This window comes from Macaca thibetana, chromosome 11 (assembly GCF_024542745.1).
Source record: "Macaca thibetana thibetana isolate TM-01 chromosome 11, ASM2454274v1, whole genome shotgun sequence".
Classification (NCBI taxonomy): domain Eukaryota; kingdom Metazoa; phylum Chordata; class Mammalia; order Primates; family Cercopithecidae; genus Macaca; species Macaca thibetana.
In genome coordinates, this window is record NC_065588.1 from 29,475,834 (window position 1) to 29,497,272 (window position 21,439).

General features: G+C 34.0%; 2 protein-coding genes across 2 annotated transcripts in view; one reads left to right on the top strand and one right to left on the bottom strand.

Moving 5' to 3' along the window:
* Nucleotides 1-20,255, top strand: part of FAR2 (fatty acyl-CoA reductase 2) — a 209,780-nt gene extending 189,525 nt beyond the window's left edge. Inside the window, exon 13 of the mRNA XM_050748523.1 lies at nucleotides 19,910-20,255. Coding sequence (XP_050604480.1) covers nucleotides 19,910-19,948 — 39 coding nt within the window. The 3' untranslated portion in view covers nucleotides 19,949-20,255. The remainder of the gene's footprint in view (nucleotides 1-19,909) is intronic.
* The window catches only part of ERGIC2 (ERGIC and golgi 2), a 42,782-nt gene continuing 23,687 nt past the window's right edge, over nucleotides 2,345-21,439 (bottom strand). Inside the window, exons 9-15 of the mRNA XM_050748524.1 lie at nucleotides 20,250-20,345; nucleotides 13,860-13,915; nucleotides 12,590-12,688; nucleotides 8,988-9,085; nucleotides 6,680-6,842; nucleotides 5,278-5,360; nucleotides 2,345-4,793 (exon numbers count right to left, since the gene is read on the bottom strand). Of these exons, the coding sequence (XP_050604481.1) occupies nucleotides 4,731-4,793; nucleotides 5,278-5,360; nucleotides 6,680-6,842; nucleotides 8,988-9,085; nucleotides 12,590-12,688; nucleotides 13,860-13,915; nucleotides 20,250-20,345 (658 nt within the window). The 3' untranslated portion in view covers nucleotides 2,345-4,730. The remainder of the gene's footprint in view (nucleotides 4,794-5,277; nucleotides 5,361-6,679; nucleotides 6,843-8,987; nucleotides 9,086-12,589; nucleotides 12,689-13,859; nucleotides 13,916-20,249; nucleotides 20,346-21,439) is intronic.

Sequence of the window (21,439 nt, forward strand, 5' to 3'; positions counted from 1 at the left end):
ATGTCTGGGAACATAAGCAATCGCCTATAGTAAGAAGTAACAATTCTCATAATCCCACATAAAGGTGTGGAAAAATGCCCACTGCCTAGATCACTTAAAACATTTTTTTTAGTTAACTAAGACTACTAATTGCTGGTTTTCAAATGGAACTGGTTTGAGAGACAGTAGTGCCCTGCAAAGTGGAGATACTACTGTGGCAAAGGATGCCTAACTTGAGTTTAAATAGCCAGAAACACCTTTTCTGATACACAAATATTTTAGATGTGTCCCTACTTTATTTGAAATACTGATTCCAACCTGGAACTGCAAAAGGAATAGCAGATGTGATATGGCAATTTAAGTCAATTCCAGAAAAATACCTTAAAGAAAGTAAATGTCAGTACAGTATAAGAAGTCACCAAATTGATTTACATAACTGTTTGAAAACAAAATACAAAGCATTTATTAGTTATGAGCTATTGTTGAAGGTCTGCTTTAGTATATAGCTTTCACTAATATATACTTTATCTCATGCCTTCTCATCCTTAATAGTTTTTCCTTATTAAAATAGTATAAAATGAATTATATTTGGAAAAGTTAACCTAACTCCTTTTGTGAAACACAAAATATTATTTGGAGTTGTCAAAACTACTTAAATGTTTCACTGCTTGTAATCTTGTTTGTATTCAACTGTTCACATATTTATACACGTAAATTCGAGTCAACTACTCGATTTTCACTTTTTCATCTTTAATATGAGAAATATAAAATAAACCCTGATCATATAGAAATTTAGCTCCATCTGGAAGAAAAGCAAATGTAAACATGATATTTTAAAATTCCTGTAGCTTTTCTATGAGAAAAAAAGTTTAAATATGGGAACTGAGGCTTATTTGGGGGTACATTAATTTTCTCCTAGTATTAAAAAGACAAAAAAAAAGCTTCATAGTTTGTCACTTATTGAGTCCAAACGTCTGTGCTTGCAACACTAAATATTTCATGTTCTCTTTTCTCTCAAGACACACACACAAAAAAAAGTTGAAAAAAAAATTTCAGTATTTTCAATAGTTGAAAAAAAAATCCAAGGCAGTCTGTTTTCTACTCTTAAATGTAAAGTGATTTTATCAAAGAAATATTTCAGAAAGTAGAAAAAAACTATGCTTTGATTGCATCATCACAATATGGGCAGATACATGGATCTTGATCCGGGCATTTTACCATAAGGTAGTAAACAACTGGTGACCTCTCTATTTGATAGTGTTGAAAAGGGGCTACCTACCACCTTGGCTTGCTGAAGGTTTGCTAGAGCTCAAAACAGGAAAAGTACTAGGTTAAGAGGCATGCTGAGATTTTACAGGTCCTAAGGCTCAGGTTTAAGTAACTTTTAAACAACCAAAAATAGGCATCTTGAATTCAAGTGTAAGCTCTGAATTTTCAAGGAGTTTCATATTAAATTACTTTTTGGTACTTGAATTACTCAGGACATAGATGGAATGCACAGTGTATTTCTCTTACACTATTAAAAAATTAGATCTGTCCGGGTACAGTGGCTCATGCCTGTAATCCCAGCACTTTGGGAGGCCAAGGCGGGCGGATTATGAGGTCAGGAGATCGAGACCATCCTGGCTAACACAGTGAATCCCTGTCTCTACTAAAAATACAAAAAAATTAGCTGGGCTTGGTGGTACGCACCTGTAGTCCCAGCTACAGGTGCTGAGAGGCTGAGGCAGGAGAATTACTTGAACCCAGGAGGTGGAGGTTGCAGTGAGCTGAGATTGCACCACTGCACTCCAGCCTAGACCAGAGCGAGACTTAGTTTCAAAAAAAAAAAAAAAAAATTAGATCTTAGTCATTCCTTTACAAATTCCAAAATTAAGATTGTATTAAAGACTGTAAATCTTGATTAGTAAATTAATTATAAAAATTCAATGCTATCATAAAACGTGAGAAAATGTGATATTAATCATCTAACTTGAGAACTAGAAGTAACTTGGGTGCCAGGTGCAGTGGCTCATGCCTATAATCCCAGCAATGCAGGAGACTAAGGTGGGAAGATTACTTGGTCCGGGAGTTGGAGTCCAGCCTGAGCAACACAGCAAAACACTATCTATATAAATGAAAAAGAATTAGCCAGGTTGTTGGTGCATGGCTGTAGTCCTACCTACTCAGCAGATTGAGGGAGGAGGATTGCTTGAACCCAGGAGTTTGGGGATGCAGTGAGTTATGATCGTGCCACTGCACTTCAGCCTGGGCAGCAGTGCAAAACCCCATCTCTTAAAAAAAAAAAAAAAAAAGGAATTTTGTAAAACTAAGTTAAGCTTTTCCTAGGAGGTAGTCTGAAGTGTACAAATACTGCAGCAGGGAATTATTCACCTAAATATTTAATCTTCTTTATAGGTCAATGTATGCAAACATAGTATTAAAAAATCCATTTCATATAATTTGAGGTCTCAGACTTTTAAATATGTAGTCTGGAATATAAACATATAGACGCCATGAATACTAAAACAAAAAGGGGAATTGGGTAATAAAGTAGGGTATCCTTTCTGGAGGCACCTCCAGGCATAGGGAAAGTTGCATAATAGGTAGGTGAGTAAAGTGCTCTCTGCAATAGAAAAGAAACACTTGGTGAGGCCAAAAACTCCTAACAAATCCTAATATGCAGGTAAACTTCATCATCCAAAGGACTGGTTGGAATTTTAATACTTCCACTGCCAAAAATCTGACTCTATTTGAGGAGTTTCAGATGGAAGCCTTTAACCTATGGAAATCAATGGCAAAGCAGAATTCTGCTTTAAAGAAATTCCTTTCATAGGAGATAAATTAAAATTTTAATATGGTATTTGGAAAATATGAAAATTAAAAATCATATATATCAAAATAATTTTTAAAATCCTTTTTAATACTTAAAATGATCTAATCCTAAAGAAAATAATCCTAAATCAATATTGTTTTCCCTCCCATTTAGAAAAAGCCCTGAAACTATTGAATTTTCTTACAAGCATACTTGAAGGAGCAGCGATCAGTCTAAATTCTAATTCTTTCCTATGAAGATTCCTGTTGATAGATGTTCTGTTAGTTTACAGCCAAACTTTGTTGGAAATAATCTTCAGAAAAATAAATCAAAAGCTAGAGAAGGCTCATTCACTACTTAGAATTTTCTGGATGCAAAAATCTTTCAAAGTGTATCACTTATTTTCATCAGTTAACTTCATGGCTCTTAATGATATATACATATATTAATGATGCTTCTGTTATTTTCTGCAAAATATCATTCTGCACAAACTTTACTGCAAAATAGACCCATCACTATTTCTCCTTCTCTCCATTTTAGTTATCCTGTTTTTATACATTTATCTTGAAAAAAATTCATTTGAAAAACTGTTACTTGTGATATCCTACTTTCTAAAACCACTATTTTAAATCTAATCTTTCAGTCTTGTTATTTACCTGGAATTTTCTTTCCCCATTTCCTTAAATGATTAACACTTTGGAGACTGGTTGATAATTCTTCTACTGTCATTCAGTATTACAAAAGGAAAACTGATATTGGCACACATATTCCAAATACAGCTTTTAATAGTACCTGTGTGATAGCTCCCTCTCACTATTTTTAATCTTTTATAATCTGAAGATTTAGAACTAATCCTTAAATAGTAAGAAAGTTAGAACACAATCTAATACAGAATCAATCATATTCAGGACACCCTGAATGCAAATACTTCATAATCCAGTTTTAAGTTTAATGGACAATGTTTAACATGCCACCTCTCAGATCTGATATATCTTGTGGTGCTTAAAATTTGCCTTACACTGTCATTTAAAGGTACCCTGTTCTCCATTCACCACATACATAAAATATCCTATTTTTCTCTTAATGTTTTACAAACTGATAATTTCCACCATCAGTAGTGGATTTTTTTATAACTCACCCTATGTCCTCCAAAATATACCAATAATATAATTAGATTAAAAACTTGGCATCTTTCTTTAAAAAAGTGCTTTCTTTCCCCTGTATAAGATTCTATATACTATTTGTGAATGATACCTTTGCTACATAACACCTGCATACCTGCCCCTGTGAGAATTTAGTCTTCTAAGACTCTATCTTCAACAGTTAGATAAGTCAATAATCAGAGTTCAAAGAAGTTACTTTTTAAGACCAAATTATTGGATAATTGGTCTTGTTAATATGGCTTAACATTAATATGGCTATAACATAGGAACTAGTCCCTGTTTTTCTTTTTTTTTTATTATTAAAAATGTGACCTGATCACAATTCTTTAAAGTCTAGACTGGTTTTCCATATGTTTTCCACATTTTATTCTGACATCATATCTTTTAAAAACAAAAGATGCAAACATTTGCACTTCTCAATGTTTTGTTTTGTTTTTTTTCCATAGATGTAGTTTCACTTATTTCCTTCAGGCTTTTTATCACCAAGAAGCAATGTCTGATTTTGATACCACCCATTTGCTGTGAAAATATAAGAAGGTGTCATCTTCAAAGCAATACTCCAGTTGGGCTTCTTCACTGTTTAGCTGCATGATTTCTTCTAGGACATTTGTAACAGACACAACATATATAGAATTTCAGTTTGGGTTTTTTTTTCCTTTTTTTTCTTTTTTAAAATAAGTATGTTTTCTGCTTATTTGTGTTTCCTTTCCTTTGAATATATTGCACAATATTTTATTATTAAAAAAAGGTTTTATGTCTCAGGCAAAAAGTTTTTCTCCTTCACCCGGGAGGTGTTAATGTGTATTATTTTCTAAAAGAGGTAAGTGGTTGTCTGTGTGGCCATCCTCAAAAGGAACCTAAAGAGAAAAGGAGGGAAAAAAAGACCAAAGAATTAGTTTTATTCCTTACATTCTTTCCTCTAAACACAAGGTTTTATTTTGGGCAATCCTTTCTAGGAACCAAAAGCTACTATTCTCTCTCTCTCTCCATCTTTTTTGAGGCAGGGTCTGCTCTGTCACCCAGGCTGGAGTGCGGGGGTACGAGCACAGCTCACTACAACCTCAACTTCCTGGGCTCGGGTGATCCTTCCACCTCAGCCTCCCACGTAGCTGGGACTACAGGCTTGCAGCACCTTGCCTAGCTAATTTTTTCTATCTTTTGTAGAAATGGGGCTCTCACTATGTTGCCTTGACTGGTCTCAAACTCCTGGACTCAAGCGATCCTCCCGCCTTGGCCTCCCAAAGTCTTGAGATTTCAGGTGTGAGCCACCATGACTGGCCCATAGACTTAACAATGATTCTAAGATTTAGAGATCAGCACCATGTATACTATACCACTTACAGAATTGACAGGTTTATAGGATCCAAGTCTGAAACGACAGCAAATTATTTCAACTATAAATTTTCCAATTCCATGTAACATGCCTGTAATAAACAATAAGTTTATGCTTTTAATTATTTCCTAAACTGTTATTTAAGAATAAATAACTATAATGGAATAGATTATGGAAGAAAATAAAGCAGTTTGCATTATTCACTTCCATGGTTAAAAAATAATCAAGATAGATTTAAAAACAAATGGATTTCTTTTCAAAATCACAAGGCCACATAATTCATGATCTGAGCACAATCAATCTCAATCTTTTATTATTATTTTTTTTGAGATGTCTCGCTCCATCACCCAGGCTGGAGTGCAGTAGTACAATCTTGGCTCACTGCAACCTCCACCTCCTGGCTCAAGCAATTCTTGTGCTTCAGCCTCCCAAGTAGCTGGGATTACAGGCATGTGCTACCATGCCCGGCTAATTTTTTGTATTTTCAGTGGAGACAAGGTTTTGCCATGTTGGCCAGGCTGATCTGGAACTCCTGGTCTCAAGTTGATCTGCCAGCCTTGGCCTCCCAAAGTGCTGGGATTATAGGTGTGAGCCACTGCACCTGGCCTAAACACAATCTTTTCAAGTTTTCCCAAACCAATACAATTTTGGTAAATAAATGATGTGAACAACACAAATTTAAATAGATTGAAATGAAGTACTAACAAAGAATTTCCAAAGAAAAGCTATTCATTCATTTAAAAACATGATTCTAAGTATAATAAACTATCCAGCTTCATCTAATACTGAATAAGGACTGAAGATGAAAATAGAATTGTTTCCTTTTCCTGTATTGTACTTAACTCCCAATTTTCATCATTACAATTCAACAAATAATCTTAGCGAATTATTCCAGGATTCAGGATAAAAATCATAAACACATCACTGATTACAAATCTAGTTTCATGTATTGCATAATTCAAAGTACTGTAACATATGATTTTACATACTGTATAAAATGCCTTAAATGCCTTGTAGGCATTTTCATATTTAATTCTACAGCACACTTGCAAATTATATATTATTATTGCTACTTTTACTGATTAGAAAACCTCAAAAAAGGTAGGTGATCTATTCCAAGCTACTACCAAGTAAATGGCAGAACTTACATTCAATTCTAGTTCAATCTGATGTTAATACCCAGGATCTTTCTAATTCACCATTATATAATCTACCTTACATCATTGAATACAATGAAATTAGTTACGTTTACTAGTTAGTCAATATAATTTTGGAGTTTTGTAATTAAAGAAAAAGCTACTTAAATACCGAAACATGAAAATCTGTTATACTTCTTGCCCCTTTGAGAAGAAGCAAGTTAAGTGTAAGCAACACTTTTAGAAATTAGACAAAAAGGAAATGGTTGTTAACCTGTTGTTGAAAAGATTCCTCCAACAATACCACAGAGTCTTACAAAAAACTGCCAGAATGGCATGTGCTCCTCAGTAACTGTCACCATAAGAGAACTGAGATCGTATTTCATAAATATCCCAGAGACTCCATGGCTGCCTGCAGCATGGTTAATGATACGTTCCTAAAAGGGACGCAAAAGGAAGCAGAGAAACAGGAGGAAGAAAGAAACAGAATTCATGTCATCTGGTTACTTACATACATTCAATATTAAGCCCTGCAGCCCTATTGTAAAAGAAGGACATCCACATTTCCTTATGAACTGTCCTACTAGACTAAGCTCTTCAGGGACAAATTATTTTGTATTCTTTGTGCAATTAGCTTTTGAAACTATCAAAAGAGCAGAATCATTCTTTTCTCCTCAAAAAGATCACCTTAGATACAAGTTTTCAACTGAGCTCAAGAGCTTACAAATATATGGCATGTTCCTCATGCTGTAACTAAACTGCAACCTTTAGGAATACAAATAATGAAGCTAACTACTACCAAGGGAAATTAAAACAGTTTTATGTAGGGCATTACAAAACCGTTTCCCTATTACTAGCACAATACAACCTTATAAGACAACTGATCAAATTTCCAATAAAGTGACTGTCTTACAGCTCTAAAATGCTCAATATCATGCTGAGTTATAAATATACTGTCACTACCTATAAGGGTAGAAACTGTTTTAGGGATCAGGGCATCTACATAATGAAAGACTAATAATGATTCACTTTGGGTTCCAGGACTAATTAATGTCAGCTCTCTCCCTCCCACTCCGTATTGTGTACTTTACCAAACCCAGTTACTCCACTCTTTTTTAAGTTAAAAAACTATTTGTCATCCTATCTATAAACACATCCTTCAACAATCAAATGCCCTGGGATTCTATTATTATATATATATATTTTGGTTTTGTTATTTTAAAAATATATCCTGGAGATATTTCGTATCACAGTATACAGAGATCTTTCTCATTTGATTTTTAACAATTGCATCTTCCTCCAGTGTGTAGATGTGCCATTTAGGTTGTTCCTAACCTTCTACTATTACAGATAACAATGTAATGAATAGCCTGAAACACATTTTTATATTTTTGCCCACTGTATCTTTGGAATAGATTTCTCGAAGTGCGATTGCTGAGTCAAAGGGTAAATGCATATGTCCTTTTGCAGGTACTGCTAAACTACCTTCCACAAAGATTATGCCACTTTGCATCCCCATAGCACTGCATGTTTGCTTATTTTCCCCAAAGGCTTGTCAACTGTATATATTGTCTTTCAGGTGTTTGCCAATCTTACAGGTGAGAAATGGAATCTCCCCACTCCTTAAATGTTGAAAAGCACAATATGTTCTTGTATAAACTTTACTTAGTTTCTTTGTGAGTGTATATACACACATACCTATACACCTATATGCAGTTATATGAACTTGTACTTTCCCCATGCCAAGTGAAAAGCTATAGACACATGACACTTTACCCCTAAAAACTTCAATATCTAAGCTCATAAGAAAAAAAAAATTCCACAATTATTGAGGGCATGGTCATCATGAGTTATAAGGCTAGTAAAAGAAAACACTATATAAAGGAAAGCAAAAATTTTAAAGCACTTAAATTTTGCCTTAGAATTCTTTTGGATACAAGTGTTTGAATACTCACCATTCAAACAGAAAAATAAGAAAACATGACCCCAAAGTAGATGAGAAGTCTATTAAACTGTCCAATTCCAAACCTTTGCTCATCATTGTCAGTATTTATTTATATGGCCATACCACTCTGAGCTAGTGGAATGTTCTTCATCACAATCAGATGAATACAAAGCATTAATTTAAGAAGGCAAACCCTCTAAATTTGCTATCTAATCCATGATAACCACATATGCCCAGAAAAGGTAGTACATTTTTAATAAATAAATAACATAGAATTCAAAGAATCTGCTGCCAGATCAAGAACTGCTTATATCAACTTATGAGAAAACACGTTACAAAATTAAGACATTAAGAATAAAATAATTAAGGCCATCACAATTTAATAATTTTAAGTCTTAATGCAATAGAAAACATTTCAGATTTTTTAATATCTACTTTTATTGCTTTAGAATATACTAATATTCATTTCTGATATATTTCTGATTTAAAATAAAATGTTAATTCATTTCCAAACTTCCACAGATTTTTAAATGAGGGAAGACAGCAAGTAAAACGCCACCTTATTTTGTAGCCAGGAAACTTTAAAATGCTTTTTAAAGAAATCACCAACTTATTTTACCGGTTGGATTCAACTTACCCTTTCTGTCACAGAAAATTGATGGGTGTCTGCTGATATTTTATATGTATGTAGTTTTGTTGGCACAACTGTAATAAAATACTGGAACATCTGGTTGTCTAGAATATTAAAAAAAAAAAAAAAAACTTTTTATCAATTCAGTAGCAACAAACTACTGCCAAATAGATTCTTCTATTAAATACATTTAACCTGAAATTTAGCTGGATGTGGTGGCTCACACCTGTAATCTCAGCACTTTGGGAGGCTAAGGAAGGAGGATTGCTTGAGTCTGGGAGTTCGAGACCAGTCTGGACAAGATAGCTAGACCCTGTCTCTATAAAAAATTTAAAAATTAGCTGGGCATACTGGTATGCACCTGTGGGTCCCAGCTATTCAGGAGGCTGAGGTAGGAGGATCATATAAGCCCAGGAAGTCAAGGCTGCAGTGAGCCATGATTGTGCTACTGCACTCCAGCCTGGGCAACAGAGCAAGAACCTGTCTCAAACAAATAAAAAATAAAAACATTTAATCTGAAATGTAATGTTACACATAACTTAGTGTCTAACAAAAAAAAAATTTAAAGAAAGAACCAATGAAAGCAACATATTTATACTCAGTAAAACAAATTCTCAGTAAGCATAAGATGGGCAACACAGATGTTTAAGAAAAATGAACTGGTGACTTAGTTAAATATTCCTTATAATCATTATTATCCTTTTATCAAATATGAAAAAGTAGCTTTTTTTTTTTGAGATAGGATCTTGCTCCGTCATCCAGGCTGGAGTGCAGTGGCACAATCATGGCTCACTGCAGCCTCGACTTCCTGGGCTCCAGCAATCTTCCCACCTCAGCCTCCTGCGTAGCTGGGACTACAATGCACACCACCAAGCCCAACTAATTTTTTTTTCGTTTTTAGTAGAGACACGGTTTTGCCATGTTGCCCAGGCTGGTCTCAAATTCCTGGGCTCAAGTGATCCTCCTGCCTTGGCCTCCCAAAGCGCTGGGATTATAGGTGTGAGTCACTGCGCCTGGCCAGCATTTCTTTACAGTACAGAAACTAAGAATAAGATAAAATTATAAGAGAATAACCACCACAAGACACATTTTCAGTTTCTACTAATATCTTAAGATATACACTACACTAAAATCAAATTAGCTAGCCTTTGAATAAATACAAGGAACTGATATCATAGTAGGAAGAAAACTAAAGAAACTACTCAATGATGGCCTGGGGTTACTGTGTAATCAAAAGGATCATTTTTATGTAGTCATTAGGCATTTCTAAGTTTGACACAAGTTTTAAATATCAGTATATTGCCAATTACTAATTAACTGTAAACAATTACCCATTCACATAATATAAAACACGTTAATTCTCTAGGTCTAGAGAATTCTCTGGAAAAATTATAATTAGATACATCTATCCATAGGTTCAACTAGATAAGCAAGTAAATGTTTTTATTATCCTTTTGTTAGAGATGAAGCAACTCAAGTAGAGGGATGTTAAGAAACAGGCCAAAGTCCAAGTTATTAAGTGGCAGAGTGAGAACTTGAATCCAGGCGGTTTCACTCAAGGGGAGCATGGTTTTAAATTTAAGCAGAAAAATTTATCCCAGATTTAAATAGAAGCTTGTACCACTGTGTACATAAAAGAGTAAAAGCTTTGACCTTCCTCTCCACTTCCCTCTCACTCATGGAAGGAATGATTCATCTGCAGAAAGTAATCATGTGTGGCTAAGCCACTCAACTAGATAGTATAGGCATTCTCTCTTTTAAACAGCTCTGTCTTTAAGACATACATATCCACCTCTCTACCATTAGGAAAGTGAGCCATCCCTGCCATTTGAGAAGTTGGCAGAGTAGGAGGAGTATGGAGTTAGGTTAACTAGTTTGTGGCAGCATATATAGATTGTTTTATTTCTATGAGCTTCGTTAATAATAAAACTGCCTGCAATGCTCTCAAAAAGATCATCACTTGGCTCACTTACTTACTTCACTCAAGTTTTTTTTCAAATACCACAGCCTCTTCCATGCCCTTTCTCGTATCATAGGCAATCTCCTTTATTTTGTTCAGAGCCATTTGCCCTAACACTTTATTACCTAAAGATCTAATTCCCTATATGAATGTGTGCTCTATAAGGGGCAGGGACTACGTCTATCTTGTTTATCCAAATCTGCACTGCATTAAAGATGTTAATTGTTAAGTAACCCCTGCAATACTTCTGGAGAACATCAGGAAAGGGATAGGTACCTGACAGAGCAGATATGTAATGGTGATGTTTTTCTTTTTGGAAAAAGAGGCCGAATGAAACATATATTACGGAGGAGAAAAGTACACAAACTGCTTTAAAGCTTTGAATAACCTGATGATACTCACCTAACAGCATTTCAGAATATGACTCTAAATACCTCTTAGTTTCTCTGAATTTAGAAAGAAGTGCACTTAAAAACAGCATTTTGAAAATTAACTTGTTTATATTTAGAAGAGCTTCTGTACAAAAATTTGTAGTTCATTTTAACATCTTGAAACAAAGCATCGACCAGTTTGTTTCCAAATGAGCATCTCTCAGGTAACATGCAATTCATTTCAGAGGAGAATTAACATATGCTTAGATTACAGATTAGATTATACTGACTAAAGCTTATAAATCTCAAAATGTTTCCATCCACACATTTCTAAATTTAGTACACTCAGCTTTCCTGAAGGGAAACATTCCCACATGAACATAAAATATTCATGAATGTAAATCAGTATTCTAAATTCTAAATATCTTTAATATATGATTATAACACTGCTAAAAAGTAAAGAATATGAATAAATCTAAATAGAATACTAATAAATCTACTTAATGAAAAACTAAATCCTTAATTATAATTTTACAAAGGACAGAATTCCTACTAGCTGAATAAGCTTCAGAAGTCCTTTAAATGTCCAATAGCTGGAACATGGTATATAACATGACTATTTTAGAAAGAGGCAATTAAAAACCTGCAGAAAACATGAAAACAGACAACTTTCTAAAAAACTAAGAAAATTATCTTTCCATATTTGGATAGACTTGATTCTTTAAATGGAGCAGAAGGTTAAAAGAACATTTTAAAAAGGTTATCTGTGCTACGATGTACTCCTTCTATGTTAATAACCAAACCATTCCAGAATAACTAGGTTTCTGGTGTTTGTAAAATTCTCCAGAGAGGTTTCTAAAATGATACATATGCATTTTAAAACTTTGAACCTATATTATACAACGAAGAAAGTTCTTCTCATAATGTTGAACCTTTCTTTCGTTCTTATTCTTTCTTTGGTGAATACAAAAAAGTGCAGTTATGCCCTATTAATGTATTAACTTTTCATCTATTTCCACTGATTATATTGAACTCCTTCTGCCTTTTAACTACTTCATCTTTTAACTTGAATTTCTTTATTCTGTTCTATGGCTCATATTTGAATATTCAAATTTCATCCACTACTAGGACAAATTCTCTCCACACACATCTCACTCACCAACCACTTAAAGATTATCTTTACACAGTAGTCAGGAAGACATTAAAAATGTATTAATATTCAGGTTATAAGCAAAATTTTCTACATGAAAAATCCAACAGTAATATTAAATACTTACGATCTATAGCAATTTTTTCAGTTCCATCTAAAGGATTAATAATTGCTGGAACAAGCTCTCCAAAAGACAAATGATCTATTCTATGAGAAAAGTTGTAAGCTAAAAGGCAAAAAATAAAAACAACTTAGCAGAGAAATTATATTATTCGAAATTACATGTTACAGACTGGTTTACATCCTTATCTATTCTCAAATGAAAATGTTTAAAATCTGCAAGGATAATAATACAGTATTTTAAGCCACATTACTTTAAGAAAAATAAATGTAAACACATGCGAATTAAATGTATAAAATAAATTCGGACAAAATGCTACACCTCAAATTTTGTAATTATATAAAATTTAGGCCGGGCGCGGTGGCTCAAGCCTGTAATCCCAGCACTTTGGGAGGCCGAGACGGGCGGATCACGAGGTCAGGAGATCGTGACCATCCTGGCGAACACAGTGAAACCCCGTCTCTACTAAAAAATACAAAAAACTAGCCGGGCGAGGCGGTGGGCGCCTGTAGTCCCAGCTACTCGGGAGGCTGAGGCAGGAGAATGGCGTAAACCCGGGAGGTGGAGCTTGCAGTGAGCCGAGATCGCGCCACTGCACTCCAGCCTGGGCGACAGAGCCAGACTCCGTCTCAAAAAAAAAAAATAAATAAATAAAAAAAAAATAAAATAAAATAAAATAAAATTTAACGTCTAGAAAATATTACTATAATAATGAAAGCCAAAAATATACATCTTTCCTTTTCCAAATCATCATATAGTAACAGGGCTGTATTGTTAGAATTGGAATGATGTCCATGTAGCCATATAATAAAACTGATCAGATACATTTTTAATACAGACTATTGCTTAATGTGACCAAACTAATGTTTTTGTGGAATCCAATACTTGTTTTGTCTTCTAAAGCAGACTTTAAAAACTTAAGTCTTATGACAATCATGATACCAAACTAACCTGAATACTTTATACGTATCTATATATTCATATTTCAATTTGCAAATTGAAATGAACTGCAAACGTATTCTTTTCATTATCCCTAAAAATTAGCAGAAATGTGTCAAAGTTATAGAAAGTACACTAGACTTTCCTCCCTAACCTCAGCAACTCTGAGCCATGACCAAATACAAATGCAGATTAAAGTAAATCAATTTAAAAATTTATTTTTTCCTTTGGATGAATATGTTTTCAAAACAGCTTTCAACTACACTGCATCTGCACTTTAAAAAATAATATTTTTTTCAAGTACGTCTTTACTAAAAAAAAGTCAGAAACTGCTTACATTCATGGTTGACAAGTGCTGCCAAATGTGCATGACCACGAGGATGTGGAATTGCCCTGAAAGGAGAAAAAACAATATTAAAGTAATACCATTTATATGTATAATTTGTTAAGATCAGAAAGTGGATCTTCCCTAAGTTATATAAGTTTTCGTAGTACAAAATAACATAAGAATGTATTTGGCCTATGACTGAGCAGACAAGTCTACTCATCTCAGCAATGCAATAAACTGCTGGAGGTTGGCAAACACTTTTGGTAAAGAGTCAGATAGTAAATACTTCAGGCTTTGTGGACCAAGATGCAAAATCAAGTATATTATGTAGTTACATAATGAGAAAAAGCAAATTTTCACAAACTTTTCATTGATATAATAGTAATGAGTCCTTTTTTTTTTGTAATACAACTGTTTTGCAGGGAGATTACACTTTAATTGGGGTTTGGAATGTTTCCTATTTTCAAAACTGACCATAAATCTTTATCTGATGATGATGATCTATAATGACATTTTAAGTATTTCATCTTTGAAAAATTAATCCACGAGTATGAGCTGAGCATATTGATTGCTTGAAAGACATTTACAGAATGCCAGTAGATTTTTCTCCTAACACTTATTTACCTATAAACATGTTATTATATTGCAGATTAATAACTTCCAATCTAAATTAAAGCATAATTTCCTCAATTGCGCAGTTAAATGAATTTGAAACATGGAAATTTCCTTTGTATTTGCATCAATGTCTGAAGTTCTGGAACTACAGTTTGAAAAGCCAGAAAATATATTCAAGTATGAGAATGAGTCTAGATTCTTGCTTTAACTTTTGACAGCAAACGCTATCAAGGCATGAAAAGTAAAAAAAACCACTCAAAATCACTAGTCACTGAAACAACTTTACTACAATATAAATTTCACAAAAATTGGTTTTGCCTTATACTTTTAGGCTAAATTCATTAAACATTATTAAGTCTGCATGAAACTTAATTTCCAAAAATATTCCTTGCTCAGTAATTGTAACTGATGGAAGTTTTCTCATTCAGAAAAAATCCAATCTTGGCACTGAGCTCAAAAAATGTACTGCTAAGCCATCAAACTGCTACGTAGTAGGGCGAGATGGAATATTTAGTTTTTATACCTGACCAAAAAGAAACCACGGAAATGTCAATATTTAGGTCCAGGAGAGCAAATGAAGTTTACCATTGACACACCAGTTTAAAATACATCATCAATTCAAATATTTTCTGCAAAGTACTACTGATGATACAATGGATAACAACAGGCATTAAACACTACATTTTCACAAGGTTTGAAAGGCATCCAAGTAGGCCTTTTTCTGCTCCACACACCACCATCAGTTATAATACATTTGTAACATATACCAACCAGATTCTACTTTAGGATGTACTGAATTTGTGTTCTCTCAACTTCTATGAAAATATTCTTGCCTATAGTTTTTGTTGCAAGCAGGTGATTCACAGATACTAATTCTTCAATCACTTCAAATTCAGCATTGATTCCTCGATTAAACAATAAGCAGTTCTAGTAACATCTGCCCACTGATCAAGAATTTAGGAACTACTCAAAATCTCCTGGTTTGTTTTTGAACTGGCTATTAGATACTGCTCTCAATGTCCTCATCTACTGGAACACTTTTCTTGAAGAAGGCTAGTCATCTAATTGTCTAAAGCAAATCTATTTTCTCTGGAGTCATTTCTTTAGCTTTGGCAGTCAAACATTGCTTCACAGACTTATCAAATGGTTGGATGACTTTCCTTACTTGCTAAACAATGAGGCACTTAAAGATTACAGCTTCATTTTCACTTTTTATAAAATTCTAGTGTTTGGATATTCCATTTTTAATTTTCTAATTTTTCTGACCATTGCTTTTTTACAGGTTGGTAACACTGTGATGAATGATCAGTCTGGCACCATCAACATATACTCTATTCTTTTAGTACAATTAGTGTCATTGCTTAATACGCAGGATGTTCTGCAGCCAAATTTGATCAAATAATCCAAAGTCCACTGTGCTTTAAAAATGCAACATTTGAAGTCATATTTCTTTTTTTTTAAACATAGTAATACAATAAATAAATAAAATGCTGCAGGACAGGAATACACACAGCACTTTCAATGCTGTCAAATTATAACTGCATCACTGCAATTCATAGTATACCAAAGTAGAAAGTAATGAGAGAGTCATATACAGTCTCTGCCAGAATTTCTCAACTGTGTTACTGTAATACAAAAGCAGCCATATATATAAACAAATGAGCACGGCTATATGCCAATAAAACTTTATTTCTGGACACAAATTTAACTTTCATGTATTTCTCATGTATTATATTACTCCCCTTCTGATTTATTTTCAAATATTTAAAAATGTAAAAACCATGGCTGGGCAAGGTGGCTCACACCTGTAATCCCCAGGTCTTTGGAAGGCCAAGGCAAATGGATCACTTGAGGTCAGGAGTTTGAGACCAGCCTGGCCAACATGGTGAAACCCTGTCTCTGCTAAAAATACTAAAATTATGGGCGTGGTGGGGGGCTACCTGTAATCCCAGCTACTCAGGAGGCTGAGGCAGGAGAATCACTTGAATCTGGGAGGCAGAGATTACAGTGAGCCCAGATCATGTCACTGCACTCCAGCCTGAGCAACAGAGTGAGACTCTGTCTCAAAAAAAACCAAACAAATAAATAAATAAAATTTAAAAAATAAAAATTTGAAAGCCTTTCTCAGCTCATGAACCATACAAAAACAGGTAGTAGGCTGGATTTGGAATATAAGCTGTAGTTTGCCTGCCCCTGCAGTAAACCTCTGTTCTGTCATACACTGTTATCTTTCAAATTTAACCTATTCTTTTAACATCTTTATACTTCTACAAATAAGTATTATCCTTCCCTGTTCCTGGTTAAAAAAAAAATTAAAAAATCACCTTGAAGATCTCCTTTACCACAATCCTGCTTTACCCAGTTGCCAATTCTAGCAATTGACTAAAAAACTGAAAACAGAAACTCTCCATAAAGGAGCCTTCTTTATTTATTACCAATTAACTGTCACCATTGTCAAGTTTCAGAATACACCGTAGTAGGTCTAAACATTGTTTAATTTGTTCTATGTGTTACCTAGCAAAACACCAGGCACTTTAAAAAAGGCAATACAATGATTAGGGAAAAGTATTAACTGACATTCAACACAAAGTATACTAAAACCCTGCTCAATAAAGCATTTCCTGATGCACTGGAATGATTGGTAGTTTGGTCTCGTAAATTCTTCTGGGTTCAGTCAAGTATATTACCTCAAGCTTAGTACTAAAAAGAAAGTCTACTGTCATAAATTATTCCTAGCTCCACTCACATTGTCAGCCTAACAGTGTTCCTACTATTATTTTCAAACAAACAAATTTAGAGTTTTTCTGAATAACCGAATTACAATACTACACATTGAATATCCCTTATCCAAAATGCTTGGGATCAGAAGTTTCAAATTTTAGATTTTAGAATATGTACATTTTATTTGCCAGGAAGGCCTCCCTAATCTGAAATCTGAAACACTCTTAAGCATTTTCTTTCAGCATTGTGTTGACAATGCTCAAATTTGGAGCACTCTGAATTTCAGATGTTCAGATAACAGATGCTCAACCTATACATTTTACTTCAATGACCTCTCTCACCACCCAGGATTTTACTCTGAGAGGAATAGAGAGCTGTTTTAAATAATATTTCCTTTTTTGTTGTTGTTGTTGACAGGTGTATTCATTTTATGAAATAACAGCATATGTGAGCATCTTCTTCAAAAAATTAAATTTAAATCAAATTAAATCACCATAGTACAGATGACTGTAGCTATCTGACACTTGTTAAAACTCTGCATAGGGAGGATGGATATTCAGAATTTACCTGTTTCTTTTCTGGAATATTTTCTACCCTATCAGACAAGAATCTAGCCTGCATGACTTTCAGTGCAGGAAAAGTTGTTCTGAAAATTGGTGGGGGGTGAAGAGAGGCATTTTGAGTTGTCAGAATTATTGGGAAGTGGTTGCTATTGGGATTTACTGGACAACAGGCACAGAAACAAGGCATCCTACAATGAAATTGACAGTCTCATTCAAAAAAGAATCATCCCAGGTTTTACCTGAGTTTCAAATGCTCTAAGAGATACTCATCTACATGAAAAGTCTATTATAATAATCTGAGTCTAGAACTGAACTCCATTTAACTATATAAAGTACCTGTTGTCATTTTGATATACACTAAATCTCCCAGAAAACTAAGGGAAGCTTATATTGTTTTGTTTAATATTACAGAGAGGTATTCCTATTTCTGAGTATCATCTCATCAATGGAAATGTCACTCATTGTATTTGAGTAGCTAATACATCTGTTTCAGTTTGCATTTGTAGTTATTATATATTTAAAAATTCTACATATAAGTGGTAAGCATCTGCCTACTTCATTATGTCTTCTAGTGTATTCACACTCAAGCATACTGAAATACAAATTATGCTACAAATTATGCTCCTTTTATTACTCTTTTATATTACAGTTGAGATTGACATTGGGTCTGAGAGGTATTATGAGACCTTGAAAAAGATCAATATTGAACTTGACAAATGTAATACTAAAAAATTAGGAGTGGGTTTACAGGATATCCCTGAGATGACAAGATACAAACCAAATGCTTTTCCATTTGGCCTCTCTGATAGTATGAGTTACCACCTGTGAAGGAAAGTAAAATTGTGAAAAGACCAAAAACAAATTTTAAAAAGGGACATAATATAGAGTCTGATATAATATTTGTCAAAATTTCCCTCTTTGAGTTGGTGTTGGACTAAAATATTGTTTGTATCCAAAGGTGCAATAAAATCTTCTAAATTTCTTTAAGCTACGATTTCAAGACATTCCAAGGTTCCCAGCAACAGGCTGGGTTGGAGATGGGTAATGGTAACAAAACAACAAAACATAAATTTCAAGAGATAACGAAGAAAAAAATAAATGTTTGATCTGAGTATTGTAAATACTGAAATACTTTTTCATAGAAATCTAATGTTATCTCTCTATATATATTTTAAAATTTCCAGCCATGCTCTTTCCTGCTGTATGCCCTTCCCTCCTTTATATATTAAATTCCTCCTCTTCTCCTAGTGTTCAAAGGTTTTCCTCAATAAGGGCTCAACTGACTTGCAATGTAAGTTTAATACCTTGTTAAATAGTCTCTTATCAGCCATACTTCTCCTTTACAGCCTCGATACAACTATCATTAAATAATTATTAACGTATTCACTGCTTAAAGTGTGGATTTTCTTACAGAATGTCAGGCCTATTTAAAATAACAAGTCATATTTATACTGTACAGTTTGGAATAAAATAAATTAAAAAGGGCAAAAACCTTTTATTTTTTTCTTCACTGTTTATCCTGAGTTTCTAGCATGGTACTTTGCACATAGCAAGTACTCAAAAAATGTCTTGTACAATAAAGAATTGTTCAGTTCAGCTCTCTATATGGGAGGGAAAGACGAATGGATCTATTTATTCACTCAAAAATTTAACAAGTGTTTATGACAATTTCTGTGCTGGCTGCTGCTCATATTTTTTCTTAACTTTTACCTAATTTAACTTTATATTCTAGACACTGCTAATTTCTAACTTTATCAAAACACTTGTCTAGGATTAGCCAGGAATTACATTTTGATGAGGACCACCAAAACGTTAAGACAAAAACCTAATACCATATCAAAAAAAAAAAATGAACAAATTAATGAAATGTCTAGGTAAGAGCTTTCTGGCTACTAAAACCTGGCAAGTAGAAGGTTGTAACTGATATTTACCTACAGTTCAATTACTTTAATACACAACACATGACATGACTGCTTTACTTTTGTTTTTAAGTAGTTTTTGAAGTTAGTAGTTTTCTCTATCCTGAGACTGAAGCCCCAGACAACAATCTCAAGACATTAAAAATACATATACATGGTATTTTAAGCAATCCTTTAGTAGTTAGCTATATGTTATTTGATTAGCAAAGTATTCATTTTTTTTTTTTTTTTTTTGATACAGAGTTTCGCTCGTGGCCCAGGCTGTAGTGCAGTGGCATGATCTCGCCTCATTGCAACCTCTGCCTCCTGAGTTCAAGCAATTCTCCTGCCTCAGCCTCTCAAGTATCTGGGATTACAGGCGCCGACCATCACGCCCAGTTAATTTTTTGTATTTTTAGTACAGATGAGGTTTTGACATGTTGGGAAGGCAGGTCTCGAACTCCTGACCTCAGGTGATCCACCCACCTCGGCCTCCCAAAGTGCTAGGATTACAGGCGTGAGCCACCCTGCCTGGCCAGAATTTACTTTTAACCAAGCTCCAATTTTGTTTAAAGCATTTTCAGTAAGTGAAAAGAACATACTTGCCCACTGTTATGTGAAAATTCCCTGCTACTTTATTGACATATAGATGGCCATGAATTCTGCATGCATCTGGAGACTGTGATGAATCATCTTCTCTGTTAAAATAAGATATATTATTTAAAGCACATTCAACATAGTTACCATTTTATGATGAGAAAAATGTGTATAGAAAAAAAAATCCCTAAAGATCATTTTTTAGGTAATATTCTAAATGTTAAAAATAGAATAGCAGTTTCCTGAAGTCTAGACATTTATAAAAATTACACATCTATAAAATGGGAAAAAAATACTTATTTAATATCTGTTACATTTACATAAATTTGAAATTCCATGGTTCTTCAACTCTAACCAGAGGACTAAGTCCAGTGACAGAAGACTAAAACAAAAGAATTAGTCCAAAAAGACCTATTTTCTTCATTTATTTCTGGTACTGTAGCAGGGAGAGGGAGGGCAGAAATATGATTGAGGTAAAGGAAAGGTATGCCACCTAAGTTCAAAGAGACAATGACATTTTCTTCGTAAGCAAATGTAAAATCTTGCACATTTTTATTATATTTATGATTATAGCATTTCCAAATATCCACTAATCTTTTTTTTTTTTTCTTTTGAGACAGAGTCTTGCTCTGTTACCCAGGCTGGAGTGCAGTGGTACAATCTGACTCACTGTAACCTCTACCTCCTGGGGTCAAGCTATTCTCTTGCCTCAGCCTCCTGAGTAGCTGGGACTACGTACATGCACCCACCACGCCCGGCTAATTTTTTTGTACTTTTAGTAGGGATGGAGTTTCACCACATTGGTCAGGCTGGTCTCGAACTCCTGACCTCAAATGGTCCACCTGCCTTGGCCTCCCAAAGTGCTGGGATTACAAACGTGAGCCACTGTTCCCAGCCTCTAATCTTTAAAATACAAAAACGTGAAATAAAATTTCTAACCAAAGCTTATGGGTCCTCAAAATAGTAAATGAAACTAATTTTTCTTAAAACTCAATATAATTTTATATGGAGGTATACCACGCATAAAAAAGAAAATTAAATGCAAATAAATATTTGTGATAATTCTGATCAAAATCACAGCCTATAAATTTAAGAGCAAAAGGTGTCTTTATAGTAAAGAATGATTCTATTTTCCCTTCTTAAGAAAAATAAGATTCAGAAAACTAAACCAACACTTTAGTTTTAACTATGTCAA